The 16,849-nt window shown below is 39.2% G+C and overlaps 1 protein-coding gene across 2 annotated transcripts in view; it reads right to left on the bottom strand.

Moving 5' to 3' along the window:
• The window catches only part of Ubn2 (ubinuclein 2), a 73,163-nt gene that overhangs the window by 28,689 nt on the left and 27,625 nt on the right, over nucleotides 1-16,849 (bottom strand). The window contains exons 6-9 of one of the 2 annotated variants that reach the window (XM_042677045.1): nucleotides 15,533-16,019; nucleotides 5,121-5,191; nucleotides 1,618-1,747; nucleotides 665-783 (exon numbers count right to left, since the gene is read on the bottom strand). In XM_042677045.1, coding sequence (XP_042532979.1) covers nucleotides 665-783; nucleotides 1,618-1,747; nucleotides 5,121-5,191; nucleotides 15,533-16,019 — 807 coding nt within the window. Of the gene's footprint in view, nucleotides 1-664; nucleotides 784-1,617; nucleotides 1,748-5,120; nucleotides 5,192-15,526; nucleotides 16,020-16,849 lie in introns of both variants that reach the window. The other variant, XM_042677046.1, reaches the window with a different exon arrangement.

The raw sequence follows: 16,849 nt of genomic DNA, 5'->3' as shown, positions 1-16,849 counted from the left end.
ACATAAAGGTATAAACACTAGCCCCAGCTAGTCAATTTGATCAACATATGAAATATCTGATCAGTGTTGGCTTTGTTGTGAGCCAGTCTGGGCTACAAAGCCTAGAGTGACCTCAAACTCTTGATCCCTATGCCTTAGCCTCCTGAGTATTGGGATTACAGGTATGCACTCCCAGATCAGACCTGAATTTTAGATCACACCCATACAAACCAAAGCCTTTTGCCTTTGATAGCAAAGCAGTTATATGGGAAGTGATACGATAAGTCAGTTAGAAAACATTCAATTAGGGGCTGGGAAGGTGGCTCAGTGGTAGAGCGCTTGCCTTGCATGCTTGAGGCCCTGGGTTCGATTCCTCAGCACCACATAAGCAAAAAGAAAAAAGCCAGAAGTGGTGCTGTGGCTCAAGTGGTAGAGCACTAGCCTGGAGCTGAAGAGCTGAGGGACAGCGCCCAGGCCCAGAGTTCAGACCCCACAACTGGACCCAAAAAAAAAAAAAAAGAAGAAGAAGAAGAAAAAAAAAAAGAAAACATTCAATTATAGCATTCCAGTGGTGTATGTGGATTTCTACTTGAAGATAAATGACCACTTTACTTTAGACCAACCCTTTAAAGTTACAAGTGTTCTCTTAAAGCCAAATCCCATCCAAAGAGAAGAGGTAACATACTTGGCACACTTAGCTTGACTACGAGCCTGGCAGTCCTCTTGGTATTTAAATAGCTGTTCAGGCATGACATTGCTAACAGCCAGTTTCAGTTTTTGCAGAGGTTCTCTTAAGCGATCATCCTGAGGAAAAAACATACTAAAAGTTTTTTTAAGTATCTTAACAGAATTTATTATATAAGCAGATTCTCAATAGATAAAACCTATATTTCACATATTGATAGACATTTGAAGTGTCAGCATATCCAAAAATGGACATATTCTTCTAATTTTCCAAAGGCACACTGGGATATATAATTAGGATGATCGTATTTCCCAGTTTTCCAAGGGGAAAATATATAAATATACTGCTAACCCAGTATATATATATATATATATATATATATATATATATATATTTTTTTTTTTTTTTTTTTTTTGGTCGGTCGTGGGGCTTGAACTCTGGGCCTGGGCACTGTCCCTCAGCTCTTCAGCTCAAGGCGAGCGCTCTACCACTTGAGCTACAGCGCCACTTCTCCCAGTATATTTTTTAATAGTGTCCATTATATTCTTTTTAAAAAATCTTTTAAATTTTATTGTAATTATGAAAGTGATGTACAGAGAGATGACAGTTCCATAAATCAGGTTCCTTCACAGTCTTAATAATGTCTCCATCTATAAATTATAGGAACATTTTATAAAACAAATAATTAAAATGAGAATGAAACCTACATTGTTCAGACTACTGGTTAATACCCACTATGATAAGGAAGCAATATGTAAAGAAGATACTACTCTGGAATACTAGAACAAAGTTTACATACTAGTACAAGGTTGAACTCAAGGCCTTACACTTCCATTTAAGTTGGTACTCCACAATTTGAGCCATACCTCTAGTCGAGCTTTTTTGCCGGTTAATTAGAGGTTGACTATCACAGACTTTCCTGTCTGGCTAGCTCCTATTATTCTTAGACTTACCTGGACATTGAGATGTAACTTTTTCAGACGTTTTACCAGTGTTTCTTTATTGCATGGCACAAACGCTTCAAGATGAGAGTAGACACCACTACGAATGACAGGGCCTAACTCTTGTAGCTGTAACTCAATGCTACCAAGAAAACCAACAAGAGAATTTCTTTTAGGTGACATCACATGAGCAAGCCAGCAAAGGCAGTGAATTTCTGTTCTCAATTAGTGTTCCTATCATTTCCCAGATAGGATTTTTCATAGAAATAAACCCTTTACCAAATATAACAATGATATAGAAAATTCTTTTAAGATTTTAGCTTAAGAGGAGGATCTATATGACACAAACAATCTGGAAATACATTTTGTTTGGTGATGAAGCAAAGTCTGTTTTGGGGTTGAGCATGCATGGTAACATTATTTTAACTAAAAGCTCATCTCTTTTTTAGAGATAATATGGCAACTTTCACATTAGACAGTTATACAGTTTTACTGAGTTTCTACAGGATTTTTTCTGAAAAAAAAAAAAAAAGTCTTCCTCCAAGTATGAACTAGTTTATCCATCTTTGTTTCTCTTATTGAACATGTATTATACTAGCCATGCATTTAAATAGTTTGCTTGATTTATTGTAATTCCAGTTTTCATTTCTACTTAGAAGTTAGGCTTTGAGACTACATAAATGGTGATATTTGCATTCAGCCTAATATTTAAGAAAAAAGAAAGAAGCTTTTAACAGTTACATTTTTAGCAAGTCAAACCAATGAATAAATAAGATGTCTCTCAAAATGGAAGACACAATACCCTACAGATGTTACTACAGAAAGAAAACAGACGTTAATTTGAAAGTCAACATCAAACTGGCACTTTCAGCAACAAATTATGTCCAAAACATTATATTATAGGAAAAGGTGCAAATAGACTTAAGTACTTTCCATAACTATAAGACACATTCAAAAGCTTTGGAAAAAGAAAAGAAACCCTACAAGATCAAACATATCTACTACTTATTAAACTTCAAATTTTGAAAACATAAATGTGCAAAATTATGCTAAGAATTAGTCATCAAAAATTTTTGGTATTAGAGAAGCTAAATAGAAGATACAAAATAGAAAGAAGTTTATAAGTATGAGAGGGTCAAATGCAAGTGTTCAAATAGGAAACAATCATTACTTTCATGAGATCTATATATAAGCATTTGGCTGGATAACGTGGTTAGATCTTTATTAAAGTCTAGACTTAGATTAGGAGGACTTCTAGAGCTTGCTTTGATATTAAAAGTTAGTTGAGCTGGGCACTGCTGGCGATTGCCTATAATCATAGTTACCCAGGAGGCTGAGATCTAAAGATTGTGATTTGCAGCTAGCTAAGGCAGAAAAATCCATGAGACTCTTTTCTTGAATTACCCACCAAAAAGGCAGACGTGGAGCTGTGGCTCAAGTAGTGGAGCAAAAAAGCTCAGGGATAGTGCCTAGGCCTGAGTTCAAGCTTCAGGACATACACTTTTAAAGGTGAAGGCTAAAAATGAAATAGAAATTCTCAGTTTCTAAGAAATTCCTGGTAAGAGTAGGCAGGCTCAATGACCTATTTATAGAAGCTAGTGGTTTTCACAAAACAAAATGAAAGTCACTGGTTTCCACAAAAGTCACTCCTCAGATAGTGTTGAGTCCCTTCACATTGAGATTCGAGTCAGTACTCATTCTGAAGCACCTGAAAGGAGCATGCGTAACAAAGAGACGACAGGCGGGTCTCATGTTAAGTGTTGAGTGTGATTTTAATGTCAAGCCAATTTGTTGAACAGAACTCTTGAGATGAATCAGAATCATAAGAGTATCATTTATTAACAACATTACTTCAGGGCAAAAGGGAATAAAATCAAGTCAGTATGTTATATATTTGTTGACTCAGGTCAAATTCAATTACAAAAATATTTTTTTTAAAGACTCCCTATTTCAACAGATTGATTTTTTTTTTCCCTTGCTAGCACAAAGAAGCAATGTTGAGGTAAAATCAATATGCCTCAATAATTTCCTTACTATCCCAAACAATCAGCTCATGCCTTGGACAGAACAACTTAGTCCAGAAAGTGAAGCATTTTTGTTTAGACAGTGGGAAAAGAGGCTCAGAAGAGTAAGAGTGACTAAAAAGGGAGGAGGTGGGGGATGGGGGGACACAACATAAGAAGTTAGCATTAGTGAAATAAAAAACAGATGGGTTCCCTCAAAGTATCTGTTTTACAATAGATAAGGAAAAATAAACAAAGAAGTCTTAATGGAATGCCTACAGTTTGCTTATTTAAGATCCTTTGTCCCAAGGAGAGTCTCTTGACTCTCCTAGGGGACAAGCAGTTGTTGCCTCTTATAAAAAAAAGTAAAATAAAAAAAAATAAGGGTGGACTTAATAACAAGAGAAAGAACAGATTTAGTACAGTTAAGACTTTTGGGTGGAAAGAAAAAGAAAGGCTTGTAAGATCCCTGGCTGGGGAATCTGGGACAGCTCTGATGAGAAATGGCTGCACTGTTTATTGAGTCTGCAGTTTCAAAGAGGTACTAGGTAAAAGACAGTGGCACAAATAGGAAGCATTCAACCTGAAAATCCCTGGCTGAGATAAAGAAGAACAAGAATGAGAAGGTCCTCTGCCATCATACTAGCACACCAGGTTTTTGTTTTCTGAGTCCATTTGAGTTCAATAGGATAAAAGAATACAATTGATTACCTAATGAACTAATGAACCAATCAGTTCTTTTTATCTAATAAGTAAACTATCTCCATTATATGCTTAAAAGATAGGAATCATAGTATTAGATTTTGCTGTGACTTACATAACACTATAACCAACAGAGTAAGCATGTTATCTTCATCAGAGGTATAAAACTGGCTCTTTTCCTCAGGATCACTTTTTGTATAGTTCTGCCTATAGTAATTATATACTTGATTCCCGTAACTACCAGTTAAACCTGGTAATCCAAATATAAAATATAATCTCTCTCTCTTCTCAGCATTTACTTTCTTCTAGCTTAACTGTCACCTTCAAATTACTTCTATCCTACCCAACAACCAGGATTTCTTCATTGAGCCCTAATTTCCATTTGGCCATAAATATGTATATATGTATACGTATGTATGTACATACATATACATAATAACTTGTTTACTAGGTATCAATGGAATTATTTTCCTCAAGTCTGAGTATAATAAAATGGAAAATTATACCAATTTATATAAATAGTTCATGCTTTAGTAAAGACATTTTCCTCTAAGAAGAAATACATTTAAGTCCAGGTTACTGTTCAACTGCATAGAAGTCAATTGCTCAGACAGCTTTAAATATTGGGAGCTTTAATTAGTATAAGTGGCCCAGAAAAACCAGTATGTGCAGACACGTAATTTTACTAAGAACAAATGTTAATTTTACGAGGCAGAAAAGGGAAGAGCGGATACCTAATAGCAGCATCTTCATCTCACAGGCCTACTGTACTGAGATAATTTCATCATTTTTTAATAAAAAATTACTTACTCCAGAAGAATATTATTCATATCCTGTGTAAAGAATTTTTTTCTTCCTTCTTCATCAAAAAGTTTGGCAGCCTAAAGAAACATAAGGCTGTTATTATGATTCATAATAAACAATGTCTCTGAGATGAACTACTGAATGAAACAAACTTTACATCAGTAGACTACTACATGAGTTGTGATCCAGAGTCAGGCAAAGTCATTTGAAAAATCTATACTGAACAAGAGATAATATAAATCTGCTCCAGCTACTATGACAAATTACCACAAACTCGACAGCTTAAAACAATAGAAATCCATTCCAGTTGGAGATACAAACTAACATCACTTGGGTGACATCAAGGTATCAGCTCTACTGCACTGTTGCCATGGGTGAAGAACAAGCTTTCCCAGAGTCTCCAGAAGGAGCACAGACCTGCGTACACCTCAATTTCAGTCAGATGATGCTGATTTTGGATTTTAAAACAAGAGAATAAATGTCTGTTGTTTTACGCCAAGTTTGTGGTAGAGCGCTCATCTCTCTCTCTTAAGCTCGCGGCTACTGGTCCTCCTTGGTGATAGCTACAGTATTCCAGTCTTCAAAGCTGACATCTCCAGTCTCTGTGCTTTGCCTTCACATGACCTTTTCCCTGTCTCCCTCTTCTAAGGATGCATATGATTGCATTTATGGTCCATAGCATAATCTCTCCATCCCAATTTCCCTAACCAAATCATACGAAAAAGACTGCCACCTTCCCTTTGCCATGAAAGGTAATATTCATAGGTTCCTCAGATGAGACAAAAGATATCCTTTGAAACCATCTTTCAGCCTATTATAGATAAAGTTATATGATGTAAGAATATGAATAAAAGATCAATCCCTATCAAGGTTAAAGGTCTAGAGAATCAAACAGAAAAGACAGCACAAAGAAATAGAAATCCAACCATGGAATCAACTCAAGTTGAAGCTGTAGACTTCAATGAATAAACTAAATAGGTATGAGAATCTATTTAACCTAAATCCAAGACAACAGACTCCATATATGACTATGTCTTTTTTTTTTCTGCTTATGTGGTGCTGAGGAATCGAACCCAGGGCCTCATGCATGCAAGGCAAGCGCTCTACCACTGAGCCACCTTCTCAGCCCATGACTATGTCTTTATGTTATGGATTCATGATAAGATTCACAGAATTGTTGAGATTACTGATTAGGATCCATATTACTGACATTGAACTGTGCAGATAGGAGCAAAAAAATCATGTATGGAAAAAATTAGTCTTAGATATAATCAATTACAAAAAATTCACAATACAGTTAGAATCTCTAAGTGGACTTAAAAGTAGTGAATAAGTACAATAATATGGAATTGTAGCAACAAAGGATCTTGTGTGTGTGTGTGTGTGTGTGTGTGTGTGTGTGTGTGTGTGCATGCACCATTACTAGGGCTTGAACTCAGGGCATGGGTGCTGTCCTTTAGCTTTTTCTCTCAAGACTAGCACTCTATCACTTGAGTTATAGCTCCACTTCTGGATTTTTGTGGGCTAACTGGAGATGTCTCATAGGCTTTCCTGCTTTGGCAAGCTTTGAACTATAATCCTCAGATCTCAGTTTCCGGAGTAGCTAGAATTGATTATGAGTGTGAGTCACCAGCACTAGATCTCAGCCTCCTGAGTAGCTACGATTACAGACGTGAGCCACCAGCACCCAGCCTTAAAAAAAGTTTTACATAAGTCATTTAACTGATGGATTAGCAAAGAGAAATAAATAGAAAGAAGCAATATGGACAACAAATCTGCATAGTCTATTTTTAGATATACTTGTTTTTACAAGTCATAAAAGGTATGAAACTGAGAGCTAAGGAATGATCTTTTTATGACGCATGGAGTTCCTACCAAAATCCTAAAGGAACAGACATTTCCTTTGAATAATACAAAGTATACCAAAGCCAGGCGCCTGTGGCTCATGCCTGTAATCCTAGCTACTAAGGAGGCTGAGAGCAGAGGATCATGGTTCAAAGCCAGCCTGGGCAGGAAAGTCCGTGAGACTCTCATCTCCAATAAATCACTAGAAAACCAGAAGTGGTGCTGTGGCTCAAGAACTAGAGTACTAGCCTTAAGATGAAGAGCTGAGGGACAGTGCCTAGACCTAGAATTCAAGCTCTACGACTGACGAACAAAGAAAAAAGAAAGTATAACCAGGCATGGGTGGCTCATGCTGTAATCCTAGCTACTAAGGAGGCTGAGATCTGAGGAATGCAGTTCAAAGCCAATGTGAGTGAGCAGACAAGTATGTGATACTCTTATTTCCAATTAACCATTCAAAAACCAGAAGTAGAGCTGTGGCTCAAAGTAGTAGAGTGCTAGCCTTGAGCAAAAGAGCTCAGAGAGAGTGCACAGGCTTTGAGTTCAAGGCCCATAGCCAACAACAACAAAAAAAGTATAAATGCAATTTTAAAGTTTATAAGCCTGGGGCTGGGAAGGTGGCTCAGTGGTAGAGCGCTTGCCTTGCATGCCTGAGGCCCGGGGTTTGATTCCCCAGCACCACATAAGCAAAAAGAAAAAAGCCGGAAGTGGCGCTGTGGCTCAAGTGGAAGAGCGCTAGCCTTGAGCTGAAGAGCTGAGGGACAGTGCCCAGGCCCAGAGTTCAGGCCCCATGACCGGACCCAAAAAAAAAAAAAGTTTATAAGCCTAAAAGCTTTAATATGAGCTAGTTACAGGAAATTAGATTTAGTCACCTAGTAATCACAAGTGTGTATGTATATAAACAAAATGTATCCCGTAACATTGTCCTGGCTCTACTTTTGATATACTAGGATTTCTATTTCATTCCATTTTTTTAATGTGCTTTTTACCGTGATTTCACTAATTGATGAACTTTAATATGTCTCAAGCCCTACAATTTATTTACTTGTAGCATGTGTGATCTATCTCAGGATCTTCAATAAGCTAAGCAAGTGCCCTAGCACTGAATTCATCCCAGTTTCCAACCCACAGTTTTAAAAACAAGACTGTTTTTTTCTATTCTGTTTACTAAAGGATAAGGCCTTTTAGGGTAGGGCTATAAGTTAGTTAATTTTGTATTCTCACATTCCATTATGTACTTTATACTTAGTACCATGTATGATTCATGTATAGACAAAGACATTGGTATTATAGATGCATCTCACAATCAAGGCTCCTAAACCATGAAATGCCCTGAGTCTGACTTCTAGGAAGTTGTAGATGCATGATTTAGACTGAAGTATTCTGATGGCCACTGTGTAATACAGCTATCTAACCCAAAGAAACTGGTTTACTGCAGCCAGCCTGGATGCTACTTAACAGCAAGGAAAAAAAAAAAAATTGACCACCAAGTATATCACTAAGGAAGGAGTAAACACTAATTAGATGAGCTTAAGGATCCTGTTGTTATTACTATTTCCCACCTTTAACCAGTTGTCCACTAGAAATAAAGAATGTTTAAATCTGAATACTCTGCCATAGTCAGGCTGGGAAAGTGGCTCAGTGGTAGAGCGCTTGCCTTGCATGCATGAGGCCCTGGGTTCAATTCCTCAGCACCACATAAGCAAAAAGAAAAAAGCCAGAAGTGGCACTGTGGCTCAAGTGGTAGAGCACTAGCCTTGAGCTGAAGAGCTGAGGGACAGCGCCCAGGCCCAGAGTTCAGGCCCCACGACTGGACCCAAAAAAACAAAAAAACAAAACTCTGCCATAGTCATTTGGGAAAAATCTACTGGTGAAATTAAAAAATGGGGCTCATTTTAAGACCCATAAGATGTAGAACAATGAAGCGGGCATGCTGGTGGCTCATGCCTGTAATCCTAGCTACTCAGGAGGCTGAGATCCTAAGGATTGTAGTTCAAAGCCAGCCCTGGCAGGAAAATCCATGAGACTCTTATCTTCAATTAACCACCAAAAACAAAGCAAAACAAAACAAAAAACCTGGAAGTGGCACTGTGGCTCAAGTAAGTGGTAGAGCGCTAGCCTTGAGCTGAAGAGCTCAGGGACAGTGCCCAGGCCGAGTTCAAGCCTCATGACCAACAACAACAACAAAAGATGTAAAACAATGAGAAAACACACTTACTAAATTTGAGAAAGCCATATGCTGACTTGTCAATATACCAAATTATTTGAAGATTTTACATACTATAAATTTCTGAGACATGCTTCTTAGATGGGACACAGATATGTAGGAACAAAACCAGAATGAAAAATAAGCATCAAGAAAGGGAATCAAAAACAGTCAGGAGAGACAGGCGCTGGTGGCTCACGCCTGAGATCCTAGCTACTCAGGAGGCTGAGATCTGAGGACTGCGGTTCAAAGCCAGCCCTGGCAGTCAAGTCCATGAGACTCTTATCTCCAATAAACCACCAGAAAACTGAAGTGGTGCTGTGGCTCAAGTGGTAGAATGCTACAGCACCCAGGCCCAGAGTTCAAGACCCAAAACCAACAACAAAACAAAACAAAACAAAAAACAGTCAGGAGATTCAACAAGAACATTACACAGTAAGAAAAGATCAAGAAGAATCTTTTTATTAAACTCATGAGCATTTGAACTGAAGATGAATACTTATCTCCTGGAAAAAGCACCATTCCTCAAAGAAAAATATGGGATATTCACAGGAATCAAGTAAATGAAATCAATCTTTTTTTTTTTGACAGTCATGGGGCTTGAACTCTGGGCTTGGGCGCTGTCCCTCAGCTCTTCAGCTCAAGGCGAGCGCTCTACCACTTAAGCTATAGCACCACTTCCAGTTTTCTGATGGTATATTGGAGACAAGAGTCTCATGGTCTTTCCTGCCCGGGCTGGCTTTGAAGCACGATCCTCAGATCTCAGACTCCTGAGTAGCTAGGATTACAGGCGTGAGCCACCAGTGCCCGGTTGAAATTAATCTTAAAAGCTAAAGAAGAAGTCATATTAATTCTAGCATGGCTACTACAAGACAGACATTTTTTTGGTATGTCATAGGGTTACAAGAATGGAACATAAAGTGGTAGAGCACTAGCCTTGAGCTGAAGAGCGGAGGGACAGAGCCCAGGCCCAGAGTTCAAGCCCCACAACTGACAAAAAAAAAAAAGGAACATACTCATCACTATGAATGAAGTGCAAAGTAAGAACAAAAAGTATATAGCTAAAGGACTGGGAAGGTGGCTCAGCGGTAGAGCGCTTGCCTTGCATGCATGAGGCCCTGGGTTCGATTCCTCAGCACCACATAATCAAAAAGAAAAAAGCCGGAAGTGGCGCTGTGGTTCAAGTGGTAGAGTGCTAGCCTTGAGCTGAAGAGCTGAGGGACAGCACCCAGGCCCAGAGTTCAGGCCCCACGACCGGACCCCAAAAAAAAAAAAAAAAGTATATACCTCAGTAAGTCATATAGAAGCTATGAAGCACCACGGTCCTGGCTTTAAATCCTGATTTGGAACTGGCTCAGCTACTTAAAATTTATGTGAATGTGGGCACAGGTAGCTGGCCTGTAATCCTATCCACTCAGGAAGCTGATATATGAGGATTATAGTTGGAAGTCAGTCTGGCAAGAAAGCCCTGAAGAATCTTATCTCCATTTAACTAACAAAGAGCTGGAATTAGAGCTGTGGCTTAAGTGAAATGGCAGAGTGCTAGCTTTGAACACAAAAGCCCAGAATTAGGGTCCAGACCCTGAGGTCAAATCCCAGTACTGGCATAAAAAAATTTTACATGAATCTAAAAGCATACAAACAAAAACAGCAGGGGTTGGGAAGGTGGCTCAGTGGTAGAGCACTTGCCTTGCATGCCTGAGGCACTGGGTTCGATTCCTCAGCACCACATAAAGCAAAAAGAAAAAAAGCCAGAAGTGGCGCTGTGGCTCAAGTGGTAGAGCGCTAGCCTTGAGCTGAAGAGCTGAGGGACAGCGCCCAGGCCCAGAGTTCAGATTCCACGACCAGACCAAAACCAAACAAATAAACAAACAAAAACAGCAAAAATTAAGGTAAACTCATTACAATGAAAGAAATGGCAATGAGACATTTTTCCCTCCAGTCCTGAGGCTTGAACTCAGGTGTGGGCACGGTCCCAGAGCTTCTTTTTGCGAGCAAAAGTGTCACTTCTGTTTTTTTCTGTGTATGTGGTACTGAGGAATCAAACGCAGAGCTTCATGTATGCTAGGCAAGCACTCTACCACTAAGCCACATTCCCAGCTTACAATGACTTAACATACTTCTTCTAAATCTTGAACTGCTAAAGTAGCTTAAAGAAAAAAAAAAAAAAAGAAGCTCAAAGTGAAAAGCATTAATAGGACAAAAGAAGGTGATTTTTTTTTGGGGGGGAGGGGAAGGGGTCCGGTCATGGGGCCTGAACTCTGGGCCTGGGCGCTGTTCCTCAGCTCTTCAGCTCAAGGCTAGCGCTCTACCACTTGAGCCACAGCGCCACTTCCGGCTTTTTTCTTTTTGCTTATGTGGTGCTGAGGAATCGAACCCAGGGCCTCAGGCATGCAAGGCAAGCGCTCTACCACTGAGCCAACTTCCCAGCCCTGCAAGAGGGTGATTCTTAACTGAGAATCATCACAATGAAGATAGTGATCAACGATGTTATGAATCAGCTGGACGCATGACTTAAGTTGGTAGAGCACTAAACTAGCAAGCAAGACAAGCAAATGCAAGGCCCTGGGTTCAAGGCCTAGAACTGTCAAATTAAAAAAAAAAATTGCTACAAGTTGACCCATTGTAACAATGGGTCACTTGTAACAAGACACTATGTTGAAAAATGAACTTTACAATTTAGGCGGAGGTAGGGGGGTGGGAAGTAGGAGGGAAGGGATGGTAGGGGAAAAACAAAGGAGGAGGCAACAATGCTTGATAAGAAATGTACTTGTTACCTTGCTCATGTAACTGTAACCCCTCTGTACAGTAGTCTCACAATAAAAAACTTACTAAAAAAAAAAAATTGGGCTGGGAAAGTGGCTCAGTGGTAGAGCACTTGCCTTGCATGCATGAGGCCCTGGGTTCGATTCCTCAGCACCACATAAGCAAAAAGAAAAAAGCCAGAAGTGGTGCTGTGGCTCAGGGGTAGAGTGCTAGCCTTGAGCTGAAGAGCTGAGGGACAGTGACCAGGCCCAGAGTTCAAGCCCCACTACCGGACCAAAACAAAAAAAAAGTTTGTTTTAAGTCCTAAACTGATGAAGTAGGTTAAAGTAATTATAAATACAGAATAATTTTTAAGTCATAACGTTAAAATAAATGCTAAAAAACAACAGAAAAATTGATAAACTCTAAGAGCCAGTAGTTGGAAAAATTATATAAATCTCTTGTTCCCTACTCAAGATATTTAAAATTTAGAGAGTTAAAAGACCATCAGCACAACCATGTTCACTGCAGCACTATTCACCATAACTAATATAATGGAATTAGCTCAGATGCCCCTCAATGGGTGAATAGGTCAAGAAAATGTGGTATCTATACACAAGAGCATTCTACTCATTAATTAGGACCATTCATAAGAAAAAGCAAAAACTTGGAAAAAAATTAAATGAAAGTCAGACCCAGAAAAATAGTTTGCATGGTTTTCTTCATTTGTGGTAGACAGAATGTACAAACAAGTAAGAGAACAAGACTGGAATTAAAAATGATTTCTAACTCTGAAAAAATACAATATGTGCCTGTGGCTCAAGCCTATAATCCTAGCTACGCAGGAGGCTGAGATCTGAGGATCATGGTTCAAAGACATCCCAAGCAGGAAAGTTCATGAGACTCTTATCTCCAATAAACCACCAGAAAACTGGAAGTGGTGCTGTGGCTCAAGTGGTAGAGTGCTTACCTTGAGCTGAAGAGCTGAGGGACAGCACCCAGGCCCAGAGTTCAAGCCCCATGACCGACAAAAAAAAAAGTACCAATGTCTGTAACTAAACTTGTTGGGCTATATGCAGGTGGTTACAAATGAATTAACTGAAGTATAACAGACACTATTGAGAGCTCAAACAGTATAATCTTTCAGACTAAAAGAATAGATCAAAGCCCAACAAAATCAACACCAGAAGCCGGGCGCTGGTGGCTCACGCCTGTAATCCTAGCTACTCAGGAGGCTGAGATCTGAGGATCGCGGTTCAAAGCCAGCCTGGGCAGGAGAGACCGTGAGACTCTTATCTCCAATAAACCACCAGAAAACCGGAAGTGGCGCTGTAGCTCAAGTGGTAGAGTGCTCGCCTTGAGCTGAAGAGCTGAAGAACAGCGCCTAGGCCCAGAGTTCAAGCCACACGACCGACAAAAAAAAAAAATCAACACCAGAAATACGTGAAAAGGGGATAGGGGGCAGGGCTAAGGGAAGAGGGTAGAGGAATGAAGGGGGAAAAGAGGGAACAATGTAGTCAAGAATTCATTGTAGGGGCTGGGAAGGTGGCTCAGTGGTAGAGCGCTTGCCTTGCATGCATGAGGCCCTGGGTTCAATTCCTCAGCACCACATAAGCAAAAAGGAAAAAGCCGGAAGTGGTGCTGTGGCTCAAGTGGTAGAGCGCTAGCCTTGAGCTGAAGAGCTGAGGGACAGCGCCCAGGCCCAGAGTTCAGGCCCCACGACTGTACCCCCTCCCCCCCCCAAAAAAGAATTCATTGTATATACCTCAAAATTAAGAAAAATAAAGGGTGGGTCAAAGTTGGGGTGAGAATGTTGAAAGGGGCGATAAACTGCTTTGTTATATGGCATCTTCTCTATACAATTACCTAAAGAGAATAGTTTTTTTAAAGAGTTAAATAAATGCAACAGATTATTTAAATAGCAAAATTCTAGCAATTTAAATAGCAAAAATTCTAGGAGAAAAAGGCAAAATATACTATAGTCATGTATTACAACCACATACATTACAACTCATACATTGTAGCCTTATACAACAATCATTTTTAGTAATATTTGTAAATTCATAGAAAAATAGCAATGATGGGTCACACCTAAGCTCCTAACTAACTACTCAGGAGGCTGAGAGATCTGATGATTACAGTTCAAAGCCAGGAAAGTCTGTGAGATTCTTATCTCCAATTAACCACCAGAAAACAGGAAGTGGCAATGTGGCTCAAAGTGGTAGAGTGCTAGCCTTGTGCAAAAGAAGCTCAGGGACAGTACTCAGGCCCCGAGTTCAAGCCTTGTGACCAACCAAAAAAAAAAAAAAAAAGCAATATGAAAAATAGCAGTATGATAGTAAGTACCTCTCATAAGGAACAAGAATGTCAGATAACAACAAGTCTTTCCCTAAGTATGAATATTCTGTATTGTTTTTATTGTTTTGTTTTGGAGAGAGGATCTTGCTATAGCCCAAGCTAGCCTCAATCCCCTCTTTGGCCTCAACCTGCTGAGTGCTGGGATTATAGGTACATACCATCACACCCAGCTTGTATTACTTATGTATCAAGAGGAAAAATATTCCAAAACACCTGAAATATGGCATGGGTTCAGATAAACATGTTCAAGTACTCAAAAAGCATTTTAAGCTAGAACTAGCACATCTTAAAACAAAATATCACCAAAAAGGATATAAGATATTAACTAGACTTACAACTAGTTAAAGGAATATTATTAATCCAAATTGACCTGGAGAGGAATCTATTGTGATACTTGATAGGCTCAGCTCCTACATTTGTCCTAGTAAGACTATAATTCACATCTACTACAGCTGTTGGAAAAATAGATTATGATATGACTAAGGGCTGGGTATATAATTGTGTAGTAGACTGCTAACTAGCACTCATCAGACCCTGGCTTAATCATCAGTATCACTGAAAAAATAATAGATTAAAAAGCTAATTAACTAGATATCACCAAAGTTAGGAATGCGCTCAGGTACCTTTTCAGTGTTCCTAACTTGCTTCTTTCAATGCTGTTTTCTTTTCTTTTTCGTCGGTCATGGGGCTTGAATTCTGGGCCTGAGCGCTGTCCCTCAGCTCTTCAGCTCAAGGGTAGTGCTCTACCACTTGAGCCACAGCACCACTTCTGGTGTTCTGGCTGTTTATTGGAGCTAAGAGTTTCATGGACTTTCCTGCCCAGGCTGGCTTTGAACTGCGATTCTCAGATCTCAGCCTCCTGAGTAGCTAGGATTACAAGTGTGAGCCACCAGCGCCTGGCTCGCTGTTTTCTTTATATGACTATGTAGCTAATGAAAATTGTATAAAACATACAAAAAAAATTATAAGTAAACTGAAATAATAAAAGAATCTATAGAGGGTTAGGATTCAGCTTTGCTAGTAGAGCATTTCCCTAATACATATTTCATTACCAACAATGAAAAAAAAAAACAAAAAAATTACATATATGCTGTAATTATTATTTCAATGTAAGCAAAAGGTCTATGTATATAGACACTGTTTGAAAGAGAATATGGAAAATAAAGGATACGGCAATTATGGGTCATTTCATCATTTAAAAAAATGAAGCATTAGTACATTTATGCAGCAAATAAAAACTAAAAGAGTCATTCATTACACTTACTACACGGAGGTCCTCAATGCGTTTTTCAAGAAGTACAGGCAGACCCTCTGGGAGTGTAGGTATCACCTTAGGCATAACCTGAGAGGCAAAGGTTGGCTGGATGGTGGTTCCATTTTCTCCCCCCGACTCAGAGAGAGGACTCTCATCAGAAGCAGCATCCAGGAATCTGTCAAAGTCGAAGTCATCTAGTATCTCTAGGGCATTTTCGGCTTCCTGAAACAGTTCATGTTCATTTGTGCTAACAAAAATGGGGAGGTCTGGATCAGTGCTGCTCAGATTTAAGTCCGGGACATCATTTCCCAATGCTGTGGCAGCACACGGGGACTTGGTCAGAGAGGAGGTTGATAAGGTCACTGGGACTTTTGGATTAGACTCCTTTAATTCATCCTTCTCTTTTTGAAATTTTCGTATCATGGCAGCTAAAGAAAGTGAATCTTTATAACGTTTCTTCTTTTTTTCAGCCTTGTGTGAATTTAGAGCCACAACTCTGTAAAGAAAAAAAGTTATCAGTTAGGCTATGTGAGACTAAAAGTCAAAGCTCCATGGAAGAAAGTAGATATGGAACTAACATAGACATTTGAAAAGTGATAGAGCAATTTTCTTCTAAATTTATTAAGTTGTACTCTGTGTGTGTGTGTGTGTGTGTGTGTGTGTGTGTGTGTGTGTGTATGTGTGTGTGTGTGTGTGTGTGTGTCTGTGTGTGTGTGTGTGTGTGTGTGTGTGTTTATCATCACTTGGATTGTCATCTATTAAAGCAGATACATAAATGGCTATCACAGTGAAGAAAAAGAAAGGAATAAAGCCAATGGGAAGAAATAAAACTGAATGTTGCTTATTTACTAAAATGCATTAAAAGTTTAATACACTAATTGTAGAATGTCCATATTTCGGAGCTGGGAAGGTGGCTCTTGTCTTGCATGCCTGAGGCCCTGGGTTCGATTCCTCAGCACCACATAAGCAAAAAGAAAAAGGCCGGAAGAGCTGAGGGACAGTGCCCAGGCCCAGATTTCAGGCCCCACGACCGGACCCCAAAAAAAAAAAAAAAAAAAATGTCCTTATTTCCTAGCCCAGCAGTAATCTTTATTTTATTGCCTTTATTTTATTGCCTGCCCAGCACACAAGGTTTTGAGTTTAAACCCATTACCACCAAAAAAAGAAATATGAAAAAATAATTCACCAGTAAAGGAATGTATTTCTTGTTGAAAATAAGAGTTACTTACAACCAGACATTTACTATTGTCCACCTTCAAACTGGGTGCACAAGTGGCTTAAGCTACAGAACACTGAAGAAATACTAAATCCAATGTCCCAATTTGT

The sequence above is a fragment of the Dipodomys spectabilis genome, unplaced genomic scaffold (genome assembly GCF_019054845.1).
Source record: "Dipodomys spectabilis isolate Male_0828 unplaced genomic scaffold, ASM1905484v1 ptg000034l, whole genome shotgun sequence".
Classification (NCBI taxonomy): domain Eukaryota; kingdom Metazoa; phylum Chordata; class Mammalia; order Rodentia; family Heteromyidae; genus Dipodomys; species Dipodomys spectabilis.
Note: the sequence above shows the minus strand (reverse complement) of the source record. Positions and strands in the feature narration are given on the sequence as shown.